General features: G+C 41.9%; 1 protein-coding gene across 14 annotated transcripts in view; it reads right to left on the bottom strand.

The window, feature by feature from the left end:
• KMT2C (lysine methyltransferase 2C) overlaps positions 1 to 16,836 on the bottom strand; it is a 274,626-nt gene that overhangs the window by 26,977 nt on the left and 230,813 nt on the right. For all 14 annotated transcript variants that reach the window (XM_080665925.1, XM_080665931.1, XM_080665933.1 and 11 more), the window contains 6 exons: positions 13,446 to 15,247; positions 12,373 to 12,484; positions 9,277 to 9,355; positions 7,586 to 7,649; positions 5,565 to 5,797; positions 1,195 to 2,877 (listed from right to left, as the gene is read on the bottom strand). In XM_080665925.1, the coding sequence (XP_080522051.1) occupies positions 1,195 to 2,877; positions 5,565 to 5,797; positions 7,586 to 7,649; positions 9,277 to 9,355; positions 12,373 to 12,484; positions 13,446 to 15,247 (3,973 nt within the window). The remainder of the gene's footprint in view (positions 1 to 1,194; positions 2,878 to 5,564; positions 5,798 to 7,585; positions 7,650 to 9,276; positions 9,356 to 12,372; positions 12,485 to 13,445; positions 15,248 to 16,836) is intronic.

Below are 16,836 nucleotides of genomic sequence, written 5' to 3'. Positions count from 1 at the left end.
GCACTGTATCAGGCACTAAGGACAAAGTGCGCAGAAGCAGGTGTGCCTATTGGGAAGCCGGTTGTAGTGGGGGAGGACACCACAGACAAGGCGATGTGAGCACAGGAGCAGCAAGATGTGTTTGAGAAAGGAGCCTGGAGAAGACGGTTCCAGAACGGAGTTCTCAAAGGAAAAAGATATTGGCTGGATGTAAAAGCCAAGGGGAGCTGCGGGCGACACAGCACGTGGGAGGGTGAGGACATAAGGGCACTCAGGCTCTGCAAGATTTCACTGTCCCGAGGGGCAGTGGGTAGCTGGAGACTGGGCATCTCTGCTGGTGACAAAGAGGCTGAGAAAGTATTAACACTAACTGAAATTTACAAAAATTACATCTATCTATTAACTCAACATCCACCCTCTACTGAACAGTCCAATAAGAGAAAAGGAAACAACACTTGCCTAAAGCTAGGCTCTGTACCATTAGATACCACTGTAAAAAATGGAAACGCAATGTGAGCAGCACTGTGGGAAAGCTTATGAATACATAGGAACGTACTACAGCTTCTGAAAGACAAAGAAGCAAAACTGTACCTGTGACCCAGGAACCCCAGTTTGAGAACCATCTCATGGAAGTTCATCAAAAGGCGGGGGCTGGAATCTTGTAAAGATGTATTTATACGGCCCTTCATAAAAGGGAAAAATAAAAAACAAAAGCACACCAAAGAGCAAACTACTGATACGTGGAAAAGGACAAAGGTCAACTAGCACCTGTGTGTAGGACTGCGTTTGTATAACATTACGTGTTAATGCATGCGACACGGGGGCTGCCCAAGAGCCCAGGAAGCCACAGTGCGGGAGCCCTTGTGTATTTCAAAGGTCAATGGAAAACACACATTTTCCCAATAAGATACACAGACATTTCCTTTTTGCTTTCGTTAGAGCTGCCTGATGTGGGAAGAAATCAGCTGACAGGCCCAGGTTACATCTGAAAAGCATCACCCCGTATCTGAGTTTTGAAAAACAAAGTACACAAATCATTACTTAACATGTATGTGTCTACGTCAAAACGTGGGATCCGTGAAGGCAAAGACAAGAAAATAAAGCGGTCCTGTCGAGTCAGAAGCCTGCGCGAGGGTTGGCATGAACACTGGGCCCTGCTCGGCTATCCCACCACAGAAACAACAGGAGACAGCTGCCCGGGCAGGACTCACTCACCAGTCCTTTGGCTGGGTTCTGCCTCTCCGCCAGCTTGCTGTCCTTTGTGCTGTCGTCTTGTGGGCAACCAGTGCCTTCAGGTGTCGGGGTCCCGAGGGCAGCGGCCTTCTTGTTTTTCAGCAGGTGCTTCAGAAGCTCATTGCCCAAATCTCCTTTGGCAGCAGGGGGAGGGCTCTGCCCTGAGGAGATGGGACAGACCATAGCGGTTTCTGCTGCCTGATTCCCAGCCGGTCCCTCTGAGGGAGGCCCCTCGGGGCCTGGGCACTGCTGGGGCTCGGCCATCTCTGGTTTGACCTCTTCAACTGTGGCAGGAGTGCTCGCGGGCCGCGTGTCCACCCCTGCAGTGGCAGACGTCTGCTGATGTGGGGTTCCTTGTGAGAACTCCTCGTGCGGCAAGCCGTTTTCCAGGTCTGTACACTGCTGGCCTGCGGCCGTGCTTGGAGCCGATGAGCCAGCTGCTTCCCCTGGCTCGGGCTCTCCTTGCAGAGGAAGCTCGCTGGGCGTGGGGACTGTGGGTGTGGAGGTAGTTTCAGGGACACTCGGGGTTGGTGGAGCAGTTATGTCTGAGTGTGGAGTGGACGGTGCCTTGGTGGATTCCACGTCATCATCTTTCTTCTTTTTTCTTGTTCTTTTCTTCTTCCCCTTTTCCTCTGGGATGATATCAGAATACAACTGAATGAGAGACTGGGCTGATCCGGGGTAACTCTGTCCATGGGTTAAGGCAGGGTCTTGGCCACAGGGGAGACTGCTGTTGGCTCCTGGCGATGCTGTGGGCAAGGCAGGTGTGAAAGGAGCCCTCACGGGGGACTGCTGGAAGCCGGCCCCGGGAAGACTGCTGTGCGCCTGCTTACCAGGGTGGAAGGTTGGGCTCCCGCCAGGAATTGACAGCGAGTCAGGGACCAACGAGGGGGGTCCTATCTGTCTTCGCTCGTTGGTCTGCATGAAAGTTGGGGTGGGGGGTGAATTAACAGACCCTTGTGGCATGCTCTGCTGCTGCAAAACCTGGCCCACCTGCTGCTGCTGAGGAGACTGCCGAAGAGGCCGTGGGGGCTGCAAGAAGTCACAAGGCAGGTCAGGGCCGTAGAACGGGGCCTGGGGCATGGCTGTCCTTACGCTCAACTCTGGACCAGTCAGGCCATGCTGCTCTAGCTCCATCCTCTGCTGCAGGGCTCTCTGGCGGTCCACCTCCTGCATGAGCTGGATTCGCTGCCTCTCCTGCTGTTCTCGGAGACGCTCCTTCCGCTCCCGTTCTTGAAAACTTTCACTAAAGGGGTTGTTGTCATCAAACTCCACCCGTGGAGGCGGGCCACTCTGTGGATTTGCATTGGGCACTGTCCCTGGGGTTGATGTGCAAGTTTTCATTGGTAACTGGGCAACTGGAGGCTGGACCCGGGAAGGGTTAAGGGGGAGGTGAGCAGGGGCACTGGGAGGCTGCCATCCGGGTAAGCTGGGCATCCGTGCAGAGCTGGTGTGGCCAGGAATGACAGCTGAGTGCTGCAGTGGCTGGGCCACCAGGGGGAAGGTGGGCTGGCCCATGGCGGGTGGGGCAGCTCCGGGAATGAGGGGCGGCACCCTGGGCATGACAGTGGGTGGGGCCATTGCATGCTGCTGCTGCTGCTGCTGCTGCTGCTTGATCCGGTAATCCTCCATCAGCTCCGCGTGCTCCTTCTGCTGCTTCCGGATCTGGAAGAAGAGTTAAATCTCACTCATGATGGTGCTGCAGATGCCCAAGGGCTCTGGGGGTTATACTGAAGGCAGTTCGATCTTAATACAGGCAAAAATATTTGGCTTAGGCAAAGGGCAAAATCACAAAAAGTTGGATTGATATGCAGTAACTAAAGATTGCCAATCTTTTTTAACAATAGAATTTTTCTATCGTCTGTAAAATTTCTTTACTTATGAAATACCAAAATCAAATTCAAACCATTTTCTGAAATGAATAGTAAGAAAACCTTACTGTGAAAGTCAAACTATTTAAACTGCACAAAACAATAAAAACTCCACAGGAATTTGTTAACTGCGACACCTTAGAAGTGACATTAGTACACAAGTTTAGAGTAACTGTGAGATTAAACTCAAACTTACCATTGAAACATGTCACAATTTCACTCTTTCAATATACAAAATGCTCGACATGTCAGGGAAATTACTGGCATGTGTCCCACACCCTCCCCTAGAGGTTGAAAAGACTGGATTGGAAAACTGCATTTAATAGCTAAGATGCTCAAGCGATGACTTCTGAAATCTGCACAGGCCCAAGGTAACGTTCTGAATAGCTCCTAGTAGCGCCCTGACTGGTGTCAGTTACTTCATTCCAAAATCCTCTGTGACCCAGTGCAAGATGCCACAGTCTCATCCCAAGAAAGACACTGCCCGAGTCCTGAGGGCGCACGGCCTCCCTTAGGGAGCCGGGAGGGAGAGGCTCTGGGTGACATTCGCATCCTTCAAAACCACTCCAATTTTGGATGTATGTATATTATACCAGTAGTTCTGTTTCCCTGGCCAACTGGCAATTTCTCTGCACGTGATGGTTCTGACCCGCTCTCCAGTAGCTGTGTAACTTCTAACTTATTTTCTTATCTTTTCTGACCAGTTTACTGGCATTGGATTGGGGAAGCAATATGATAGATATTGAACACCTCAGTACCTGGAAAATAGAAGGTGGTGGGGTCCCTGCCTTACCCAGGACATTTAAAAATACTTCAGAAAACACTGTCAGCAAACGCTTACCTTACTGAGATACAATGGGTTGTTGACAACTATACAGTAACAGATGACATGCCCATTTTCCAAGTTCAGTATTAGCTTCTAAACAGGATTTGATGCATGGATATAAAATTAGGCCCTTAGCATAGAGAAGTGATAGAAATACACCGAAGGCAATGAAAATGATAAAATTACTTTATAAGAAATACCCTTAAAAGAACATTTACTTGCATAAGCACAAACCCATAGAGTAAATTTAAAGAGAAAAGAAACCTCTCACTCTAGATTAGCACCAGTGCAGCTCGCAAGAAACCCCTAATTCAATAGTCCGTGTGAGTAAGCATGCGCCTACCTCTGGGAGGACTCAGATCCTTCATGTGTGCCATGGTTTAATACTCACGTCTTCGGAAGGTGATAAGAGAAGGCTGTTTACCAGAGTGTTCATTACACAGAAAACACTCCGATTTGTCAGCCTGAATGTCTCCCTTTCTATATTATTAACATTTAGATTACTTTTCCATTTTATTTTAAAAGTTAAAATAGAAGCCAAGGTGACTTTTTGGGTGTATAATTGCATTAATGTTAGTTATCGCACAGAGACATTGGTGTAGCTATCGCCACAATCAAGATACAGAAAATTCCTTCATGTGACCCACCCCTTAACAGTCACACCTTCCTCCCTTAGCCCTGGAAACCTCTAGTGTCCATTTTTATCACTGTCATTCTAAGATTGTCATACAAATAAAGTAGCCTACAACATTTGGGGATTAGCTTCTTTTACTCAGTATAATGTTCTCGAGATCCATTCAAGTAATTCTGTGCAGTACTCTACTGTGTGGATACACAGCACTCTGTCCAACAATTCACCACTGAAGGATACCTGGGTTGTTTCCAGGTTTTGGTGACTATGAATAGAGCTCTTATAAATATTTGTGTACAAGCTTTTGTGTGAATCCAAGTTTTTAATTCACTTATGTAAATACTTAGGAGTGGGCTCTTAGCTCATCTTGAACAGTTACTGTTTAATTTTCAATAAAAAGTTAAAGTTTTACTTCTTTTTAAGTATAATTGTTACTTCAATGATCTTTTTGAGAAATATCTGATTTGTAATGGAAGGTAACAGCAGAATGGTTTCATTTTTTAGGAATGAGTACTTTTCATAAAATATACCAATGTATTTTAGAAATATTAATAAAAATACTATGAAAACGAATCACCAGAATGACTCAAATGCTATATCTGAAATTTCGCTAGAAACCAGGGAACTAAAGACAATGGGCAAGCAAAGGTCAACTCCAAGTGAACAAATACTTCTGGGGCCCAATTCTTGTTCCCGCCTGAACCAGGGTTCCCCGTGAGCTCTGTGCTCAGTGGAGCCGAGGACCCCGAGGGATTTCTTAGGTGGGAAAGTACCTGGATTTCCCTGGCTGTCCCAGGGTTCATACCAGAGTGTGGAAGCAGTTCCTCTAGGTCAGGGTTATGAATTAATCTCTTCAGTGGCACTTATTAAATATGTGCTGTGTGACCACTACTTCAGGGACAGGACTGGCTATTATTTCCTAGGTTAGTGAGAGGCCCACGAGCTGCTCCTGCGTCTGCCCAACATTAATCAAGCCCTGCGTCCACTCACTAACGCCTGCCCTGCCGTGCAGACCGGCCATTACCTGCTCCAGCTGCTTCTGAACCATGCTCTGCTGCTCAGTCACGTGCTTGAGTTGCTCCGCATCCTCTTCTGGGAACTCACGCCCGGCCTTCTTGGCAGTGCGCTGCTTGGCCGAGAGGGCCTTCTTGGATTTTCTGTGTGCGCCGATTTGTTCTTCGAGGTATTTCTGCTGCATCTGAAGCAGCTGCTGGGTCTCCTGAAGCCACTCTTCGTACTGCTTACGTTGGGAGTCATCTGAAGGGATAATGAAAAATTCAGCTCTGTTAATTTTCTAGAGTCCAATATAAAAGTTACATAAATCCATTTTTGTAAGGAAATGCACTTTACCATGACCTTGTAATAGGTATTCTGAAAACATGATACTAAACTTTAGACCATAGTGTAACTATAAAGTAGGAGATTTTAGAAAAATATTTATTTGAGAAAACCAAAAAATGCATGTTTTTAGTTCAAAGGCTACCTTCATAAAGACTATAAATCCAGTCTCTGAAAGCAGATGACTTTTATCTAACAGATAAAAGCAATTTGCTGAACTACCAAGTTCTCTAAGCCATGTGTATATTTCATTAAGTCACATTTACAGACTTTGAAGAGACAAAGTAAGACATATGTATCCTATTAAAGTCCAAAGCATAGGTTAGGTACCCTTTCCCATTTAATTTCCCTACGTTTATAAGGGTTGCCCTATTTCTCAATAGTGAAAACATGTCCTAAACTGAGAGGGAGGGGACCTAGAATGCCTTAGAAAGGACGAATCTGAAGTCTATGTTTTATAAAGGAATTCTCTAAGTTAAAAACATAGGTAACTTACGAATTTTATAATTTAGTACTTGTATAAGTAAGCAAAGTAAAATCTTTAATTAACCAAGTAGAATCTTCACTACTTTTATGACTGTCATTGATATTGCCCCAAAATAGTTATATCTCTTCATCTTGTACCAACAGTCCTTTATTCTTTAAGGGCACTTCACGTCACTGATTCCAAGTTAAAAAAAAAAAAAAAGTCATCTCATGGTAGTGAAATTCAGAATACACCTTTTTTTGACTAATTATAAGACAAAGAAATGAATAAGTACAATTCCAGGAAGGAAATTCGCTGAAAAATTACATCAGGATAACAATATTGTCATACAGTGAGAATGCAACCAAAGCCAATCAACGGGCACATAAAGCCAGAAAAAGCCAGTTGGGTACAACAGTTTGTTTTTAATGAGAAATGTGTTCAAATTATGATAATAATTAATGCAGGGGAATTTTAACGGGTCAGACTTTGGGTTTGTTCCTAAACCCAGAAGCCCCAGTACATGTATGAACTTGAAATCTAGTCTAAATTTGAAGGGCATTTTTTAAGAACAGGCTTTTTCAACAAGGTTTCAGAAGTTCTGCTTCTGGTAGAATGAGACCTACCGCAAGGAAAGCCTTTCTGGTTTCTGGAACCAGGAGAGCAGAGGTGAGCAAAATGAAAAATAATGGTGAAAAAAAAAAGTTAGCTAAACAGTCTGAAGATTTCAGAAAGGTTCAGTTTGGGGAGAACTTTAAATACTATCCTGAACCACCTTGGGACCCCTGGAGATAACTCAAAAGGACTCAGTGGCATCCTGCATCCTTGTCCTTCACACCATGCTGCTAACCCAAATTATTCCTAAGCACATTTCCTATGTTGTTCCCATTTAGTGTCCTTGTCACAGAGGCAGACAGTCATTAGAGCAAGAAAAGGTTAAATTCTAGTTGTAAAGTGCCCAATCTACATATAAAACAAACAAAAAACCCAGCAACAATATTGAAGAGAATGGGAAAGGTGATTTTTCTGTATTTAAATATTTACCTAACTATAATTCTTCATGCATAGAGAAAAAAAGCAATGAAATTACATGCCTTGAGGAAAAGACACCAAATAAGGTTTCATAAAAGATGAGGGCACTCAGACTTAAAAACACACCTACACTAACTCCACGTTTTTAGAACACAGAGCGCAAACAAGCAATCCCCAGAGAACAGGTGACTTATTAGATTTATACTTACTGACAAAGCCTGGACCAAAATTTGGAGGATTAGGCCTAGAAAGCTGATGTGTTATACTGCCATCCTAAAATAAGTAAAATTTACAAATAGGTTTATTCCACATTTCAGTAAAAGGGGGGAAAACTTTTTTAAAAAAGAAAGAGAAAGAAATGGAAGGGGGGAAAAAGCCTTTAATTTCCTAAGACATCTTTAAAGCTCTCCTTTTAATAAAAAGTAGATGAGTTGAGTGGTGAAAACCTATTTTCTGAAAATTTTTAATTATCTCTGAACTGTTTCATTTCATAGATTTCAGTTGAAAAACGTGTGTGAGGTAAGGGATGATCCATTGGAAATGCAATAGTAGGGCAAATCAAATACTGTTAGTACATAGCTAGAGAGCATGTAAAACTCCATTTTTTAATGAAATCCACCTGGTTTCTTCTGCAATTAAGACATAAACATGGGTTCTGAATTGACTAAATCCCACTTCACAGCACGCACTTCTTCATTAACAAAAACTGATATCTCTAACATGTACAAGTAATTGAAAATATTAGTCTCCTTTTTAAATTTAATGTCTTGTTTCTTCCAGGGTGACTGAATAAACAGTTTTTAGTTTAACAATTCCCTGGCGACAATCTAATACATTTAACTTTGAGAAAATATTTACCAGTTGTTACAAGTTCTGTTAGACATGAGCTATACACAAGGTACAATTGTAAAAGACTAAAGCAGCCAGAATGTGCTATTTGTAGCCCTTACACTGCGAGGCTGGGGACCATTTGACAGGTGGGGAAAACGTAGGTCACAGAACGTATACAAACTTTGCACAGGAAATTTAGAGTGGAACTGAGTTTTAATAAAAACTCATCTATGAAGCCTATGCTTTTTCCACTGCCGGAAATGCGAGATGCTCTTCTTTTAATAATAAAAAGAACATAGTTATCAGCATAATAAAGCTGAAGCACAAATTGCTGGGCAGGAAAGAAGATTCCACAAAGACATGTAGTAGGTCACTTAACAAGTAGTTGTTTGCTTTTTTTAAATCTAGGCAGATACTTGAAAAAAAAAAAATTGAAGAAATGAGATGAGCAGGTCTACTTTCCCTAACATCGTTTTGACACTCAAATTTATACTTCAAGCTGATTATCATGAATAGTGAATATTTAAAAGACTAAATTATTCCAAGGAATAAATAGCAGAACACAACTGTCTCTAAATAGAATGATTACAATCAGTATTTTCCACTGTTTAAAACAGATTTACATTTTTAAAAATAATGAATTAAATCCAAAATGCAGAACATGAAAATGCCTTTGTGGAGTCCAAAATAAAAAGTGAAAAGATAAGCCAAAGAACATATATGCATAGCCCAGGGACATGGACAGGGACAGCTATGTGGGGAAGGCCAGGGGTGGAGGGGCTGGGTGGAGAGGAGCAAAGGAGGGGAAAGTGGGGACATCTGTAATAGTGTCAACAATAAAAACAAATACATGTAGAATCAGAAACCCTAAGCATTTGGTTGCCCTCCAAGTGACTTTCTATCCTTAAATATATGGTCCTTTTCAGAAACTGTGGTCAATTTCAGTCTTTATAAGTAAGTCTTTATTCCTGCTGAGCAGGTATCTAAGCGCCTATGACTTCCTAGAAGTGGCCTCGCTGGGCAGAAGAGGTCTGTTCGGAACAGGACAGTGTGGTTCTGGTGACAATACCTGAGGAATGGCCTGTGGCAGGAGAGTCTGGCCGTCACCTGTTTGCGCTCCAGTCACCGACTGGCCCATAAAGGGGAACCTGTGAAGGGAAGCACTAGGCGTCAAATGACAAGCATGGACACCTACACTTATTTTAAGTGCTTAACAATGTGCTCTTCCAGGGAAGAAAGAATGGCAATGTCCGCCTCATGATGAACATCTGCGAAGGCCCAGTCTTCTGTGTGCCGACCCCACGTCACCTCCCCACCCTCTGCAGTGCAGAATCTTCCTGCCGTCCTGACTCATGACGAAAGCAAGAGGCCGAGGCCCAGTCGCTTTTCCCAGGACCACCAGTGAGCCGTGGTACGCAGGTCACGCCAGAGTTGTTTCACTTCTACTACACGCTTCATCATGCCCGAAAATAAAATTAATTCAACTCCTTTGGGTAAAAAAATCTAATGAAGAAATAGTTTCATTATAAACATTCTAAGAAAATTTTTTCTTCTTCAATCTTTATTTTTAAAAATGCCTTTTCTGAACTAAAAAAAGTAAAGATAATAGGTAACTTAGCTACTTTGTATTCTAAACTAAAGATGCACCTCTCAAGAAGTTTCACACATTTTCTATACCTAATGTTAAAGCAAATTAAAAATTGGTCACAGACCAAGAAAAAGTCTACAAGGTTAAACATATTTGGCCAGCCCAGCCAGTGTAGCTCAGTGGTTGAGCATCAACACATGAACCAGAAGGACACCGGTTCAATTCCGGGTCAAGGCACATGTCTGGGTTGTGGGTTCAATCCCTAATGCAGGAGGCAGCCAGTTGAGGTTTCTCTCTCATTGATGTTTGTAACTCTCTATCCCTCTACCTTCCTCTGTAAATAAATAAAAAGGTATTTTTTAAAAATTGGCCAATATATTTTGTTGTTGTTAATCATCACCTGAGGGTATTTTTCTATTGATTCTTAGAGCAGAAGGGAGGAGGAGGAGAGGCAGAGAGACACACACATTGATGTGAGAGGGCTGGGGACTGAGCCTGCAACCAAGGCACATGCCCTTGACCGGAACTGAACCCAGGACCCTTTCATCTGTGAGCCGATGCTCTATCCACTGAGCAAAACTGGCTAGGGCTGGTCAATTATTTTGATTCACTCATCACCCCTGCACCCACTACAACCTGAGCAGGAATGATCTCTTAATCCAAATAGCACTCACTGTCCGTCATCCTCAGTAGCATATCACACTATGTTGAGGGACTAACACCTCCACTTCTTCAAAGCACTCAGTAGAATAGCAAACACTATGCCTAACACGTGACTAATACCTCTAATCCATAGACGTATAAGGTATGATGCTGAACCAGCAGGGATTCTAATTCTGAGGCCCATTTTTAAACTAAATGCTAACAAAGTTTAGCATTTCCTTCTATTTTGACTATAAACAGCAAACTACAGTATTATTAGCAGTAGTGTGACTTTGTCACCAACAGAACTCACATTACTTTCATAACAAAAGTTGTTGCACATACTAATATTCCAATTTATCGTTACTTTGAAATTATGGTAATTATTAGACCTACTGCTAAATTTGTTAAAGTATTAAGAAGCACATGTCATAGTTTTTAAATTTAAATAACTAGGTTTCAAATATGACTAATTTCCTTTGTAGTATGTTTTTGGTTTTGCACATAAAATGTTGAGTCAAAAGGTTTATGACATAAAAAAGAACACTATGATAAAGAATTTGTGTGAATAAATGCTGTGTGACAGTGCAAATCTCTACTTTGATCTCAACAATACTTCTTACCCATTTCCAAACTATCTCAACAAATGAAAAGAACTAATCCTTTAAGGACTCCTAATTAATTGGAAGGCTTGCTTATTAAATTCATGTAGATTTTACATTCAATTCCATAATCATTCTTTTCATAAAAGTTGCTCAACAAGAAAATGAGGCTAACTTGAGGCTTTATCTTCACTATTGACAGAGGCTATCAACCAGAGATCTCCATAGAGAGGACCAGCGCCATCTACACATATTCTGACTTAGTAGGTCTGTGTTGGATTAATGCAAATGCATTTTTTTATTTTTATTTTTTTTAATATATTTTATTGATTTTTTTACAGAGAGGAAGGGAGAGGGATAGAGAGCTAGAAACATAGATGAGAGAGAAACATCTATCAGCTGCCTCCTGCACACACCCTACTGGGAATGTGCCTGCAACTGAGGTACATGCCCTTGACCGGAATCGAACCTGGAACCCTTCAGTCCGCAGGCCGACGCTCTATCCACTGAGCCAAACCAGTTAGGGCACAAATGCATTTTTTTAAATTGCCATATAATTCTGACAGTGCTCCATGATAAAAACATAAGATATAGCCCTGGCTAGCATGGCTCATGGGTTAGACCAGTGGTCGGCAAACTGTGGCTCGCGAGCCACATGCGGCTCTTTGGCCCCTTGAGTGTGGCTCTTCCACAAAATACCACGGCCTGGGTGAGTCTATTTTGAAGAAGTGGTGTTAGAAGAAGTTTAGGTTTAAAAAATTTGGCTCTCAAAATAAATTTTAATCGTTGTACTGTTGATATTTGGCTCTGTTGACTAATGTTTAATTTACTATTTACACATTTTGTTCTTTTCTATTTGTTTTAGTTTTAAATTATTTTATTATATTTAAGTTTAATTTGAAAGGCTTTTGTACCTTTCCTTTATTAGGCAATTTTATTTTGCCTTTGCCATCTTCAATATAAGGTATGTTATTATGCTATGATTCCTCCATTTTTTGAAGTTTCAAATTATAATAATTAGTGTTTACATTCTTCTTGTTAAAATGTTTGAAATGAATAAAACTATTGAAATAATAAAAAAAAAAAGACCGTACCCTTTTATGTAATGATGTTTACTTTGAATTTATATTAGTTCACACAAACACTCCATCCATGCTTTTGTTCCGGCCCTCCGGTCCAGTTTAAGAACCCATTGTGGCCCTCGAGTCAAAAAGTTTGCCCACCCCTGGGCTAGAACATAGGGTTTTTAGGTACTGTATATTCTTTGTAGGAACTAGTAATAATTTCATGCACTTCTTGAGGTAAAGTAAGAATGAGAAACACCTTCACCTACCTGTTCATGACCATTGGTGGCATGCCCATATTGTTTTGTGCCATTACTTTATTGATGCCTTTAAGGGCCACCATTTTAGCTTTCATTATAGGATCTGTAATTGCATCAAAATCTAAAGAAGAAATATATTTTAAAGTTACTATTTCATAGTACTTGATTCAAGTTACACTTAACTGTCACAAACATTATGTAATTTAGAGGCTTTTATTCCTTATTATTTAATAAGCATTATTACAGGTTTCCAGACTACGTAAGGAATGATGAGATGCAAAGAACCTTAACCGAATTTAATGGCATCTCAGTGACCCATCATTGAAGCAAGCTTGGATACCTAGGTCCTGCAGGAATGAAAATGGAAAGCTTACCAAATTTAAGGGGAATTACAGCAATAATCTGAAGTAGTGAGATTCTTTTCATCCAAACTTTCACATGCTAATCAAAACTGCTTCAAAATATTAATGTCACGAGAATTTAGTTATTTCCAATACTAAGGAATTCCACTAAATCAGTTATCACCCTTTGAGAGAAAAATGTATACATTCTTGAGGACATAGCCTTGCAATAAAGATAGGCTACTGAGAAAAGACCTCTTTGCATAGAAGTGAAAAAGAGATGGGACAATATGCTAATTTTTACTCTCAGAGACACTCAGGTAATTTTACTGCACTGATGTTTTGTGGGTCTCCCCCCCAAACTAGTAAGCAATTGGAAACAAGTTAAAGAGCTTTATGTAACAAAAAACTGCCAAGCATTTAGAGTACACAAATGGACATTAAGGAGTTTGTTTCTATCATAATTCCTTTAAATTAAACACCTCTGAAAATAAATGGTTAGAAGAAAGGAACTAATAAGAAGACTTGTTTCTGTTAAACAATAACATAAGCAGGACTAAGAAGGTCAAACTCAGAGTTCTGAACCTCTTAACTGACCTGGGAGGAATCTAAACTCTTCATCACTGTGTGACCCTCAGTGCTCTAGTCCGCGTGTATCGTTAACACTGAAATCTTACAAGCACACCGCACACCACCCTGACGCCCACCTTGATTACCACTGAGACCAAAGGCCATTCCTACCGATGTTGGGGAAGAAGGGTTCTGACCGCTGCCGGATCATGGCCTGCATCTGTCTCTGCTGCTGCTGCTCCTGCCTCTCTTGGTCCAGAAGGTCCTGCAGCAGCAGAGGCTGTTCGTCCAGGAGGAGGGGTCTCTCTCTGCTCTGTGGGGTGAGTGTTGGAGGGACCACCAGTGGCGGGGGTCCAGACTGACTGGACAGGGGCACAGTTTGATCCGTAGGTTTTCCTGTCCCAAAACCATGATTACCTGCCGACTGACCCTGAAGGAATCCTGGATTTACCTTCACACTCTGAGGAAAAGCGTGGTTTACCCTAGAGACTACTGTTACATTAGAATTCATGGTATTATCCAAAACATGGCCAGGCGGTGTCATCAGTGGAGGAGGCAAACTTGGCATGTGACTGGATGTTGAGGCTGGCAACGTTGGTGGTGGAGACCCCAATGGTTCCATGTCTGGAGTATCCGACTTTTCATTAGCAAGTAAACTGGAAAGAACCGGAGTTGACCCAGTTACGCCACAAGAGTTGGCTGTGTCTTCAGCAGGCAGCTGAGTGGGTCCATGAGCAGCACCTGTGCAGGAGCCAGCAGTTTCACGAAGTGCTCTTTTGTCAGGTAGGTCTGCGTCACAGGACTGCGGAAGGGCCTCATCTCCACCGTGCAAGTCTGTGTGAGCAGCAGCTTGGGAGCAGGGAGTGTCAGCGTGATCTTTACCCTCATCGCTTTTTTCACTTTCACATTTGGTTTCCCCTTTAGAATTTGGAGACAGTACTTCTGTTTTTATCTCACTGGTGACAGTGGATTTTTTCCATGGGGAATGTTTATCAGATGGAACCACAGTTTTATCTTCTTGCTCCTTTTTTTTTGGTTCAATAGATACACACTGATTATCTAACTTATCATCAATTGGGACATTAAGGTCTAGTTCTGCGTTAAACATGCTTTTCTTATCTCCTAGGTCAAGTTCTGGATCTGTATAAGCAATGATATCAAATTCTCCTGACCTTAAGAGGTCATCCAGGTTGGGATCATTAGTTTCCAAATTACCTAAAGTATCCAATTCATCTCCCTTACCATCTTCTGTATCTAGATTTAAATTTTCAAGATCTTCATCATCCAAGTCTTTGACCTCAACCCCCTCAAGATCTTTAACATCTAGCTCTTTTACAGATGGGTCATCAGAATCAAGTTTTTCTTCAAGACCATCAGAAGACTGGGAAGTTACCTGTAAATTGTCAGACGTTGTTTCAACTGGTGTAGATGTTGACAAAGAGGCCTCTGAAAACTCCCCACTGAAGGGATGACTCAGGGACCTCATGACCATAGATGAATGAACAGGATGACCTTGCTCTGGCTGAGAGGGTGGCACCTGTTCCAAACTTGGATGCACAGGCAGCTGATTAGGTAGACCTTGGGAAGGTCGTTTCATGGGGTCTGTGTGTCTAGGGCCTGGAAAGTCCGGCCGGGGAATAAAGTTCCCGTGTCGTGGATGAGAAGGTGCCTCTAGAATGTTGCCAGGAGCACTGAAGGGCAGCCGTGGCCGTCCATCCGGGGTCCTGTGCCGCAGCTCGATGAATGCTTGGCCGAGTATGTGATGCTGGGGGGTGGGCAGACCTGGTGGTGGGAAATGCTGAGGCAGACCAACGGGATTACTCATTGGTGGGTTATTTAAAGGCCTGGGCATATCTACAGACATTGATCTTCTCAGCTGTGGAGGAATTCCAGGTCCTTGTATTTGCTGAGGAGGCACAAGGAAGCGTTCCTGACTTGACAGGGTACCATGACTACCTCCTGGAAATCCAAATCTAAAAGAAAAAAGAGCAAATAGTAAACACTAAGTATTACATTAAATTTAGAGTTAAGTTGAGGAAAGGAAATGCTTTAGATTAAACGCAGACACAAATGTTGCCAAATACAGTGACTTAGGAAAGACAAAATTATCATGATTAGAAAGTACTCATAAAGCATCCATATGTACATAAATTTTTGCTAAGTGAACCCAAAATGAACACTGTATCTGAGTCCATTTCTTTTTTTCTGCATTTAGGGAGCTCTATGGGGGAAACTGGGGAGGTGGGTGGCTGCTTGAATGAAGGTCGGAAATCTCAAGAATTGTACTCGAGAGACTTACTGGTCTCTGTACATAGAAGACAAAGGCAGAAGCCTGACAACTGGGTGGCCTATCCTATCTTTGTGAAAGGAATGAAGACAGGAGGCAGAAAGAGACAGAGACTAAAAGGCATCATCTCTAAAGATTTAACAAATGAGTAAATTATCTATACTGTACCTCATTTTAGAGAAAAGTAAAATATGAAATAGCACAGGCATACATTAAATTGAGGAAGAAAAAAGGAAAATAAGGGTAAGACTGTAACATGGGGGTCGGTATTAGACTAAAAAATATGTCTAATAAAACTAAAAGAGTCATCTTAAAGAACTCACTCCTCAGTATACCTGGGCATTTGTTTGGCTTTGATCTTGCCACTAGCCACTTCAAAAACAAACAAAAGTCCCACTGACTTCCTAACTCTATCTCACCATGAAAGTTCCAGAAGGAGAACACCGTTCCATGTGGAAACCTCCACCAATGTTCACAATGTACGCGAAAATAAAAAGTTGGGGAGAGGAGATTCTCACTCATCCTGTCACCGGAGGCTCTGCCTGAATACAGTGGTTACACTTTAGAGATTTGAGGGTGTGATCAACTATGTCCTATGGCTGTAATGTAATGCTAACAGAGTCAATACTTAAAAAACAAAGGGGTATTAGGGTCTTCATTAAAAGTTAAAAAACATCCAGTGGTATCAATATATTTAAATTATTTGAATAAATTATTTGCAAGGAAGTCCAACTGCAAAACTGGTGAGGTTTAGGGTGGAGGTAGGGAAAAAATACATCCAACTATCCTTACAAAACCATTTCCTGAGGGAGCCCAAAGTCTAGATTTAGTTCTAAAACCTCTAAGGAAAGCACACAATACTCTGTGTTGAAAGACTTCTCTAAAGTTTTAATTAATTTACTTATTTTGTTAATCCTCAGCTTAGGATATTTTTTTGCATTGATTTTTAGAGTGTGGGAGGGGGAAAGACAGAGAAACATCCACATGAGATAGACACATTGATCAGTTGCCTCCCACACAAGGGGGATTGAACCTGTAACCAAGATACTGGCCCTTTACAGGAATCAAACCTGGGACCCTTCAGTCTGTGGGCCAATGCTCTAACCACTGAACCAAAGTTGTTAGGGCTATGGTTTGTTTGTTTTTTTCTATATAATTCATTCTAGTCCTTCCTGACCTCAAGATTCTAGAAATCTGGACTATTTTCGAATAAAAATCTTCTTTCTAAAGGTAACAAGAGGAAATGAGGAAGTAATTTAAAAAAAATGTTTAAAT

The sequence above is a fragment of the Plecotus auritus genome (assembly GCF_963455305.1).
Source record: "Plecotus auritus genome assembly, chromosome: 4".
Lineage (NCBI taxonomy): Eukaryota > Metazoa > Chordata > Mammalia > Chiroptera > Vespertilionidae > Plecotus > Plecotus auritus.
The sequence above is the reverse complement of the archived record's forward strand: the minus strand, read 5'-3'. Positions and strand labels throughout refer to the sequence as shown.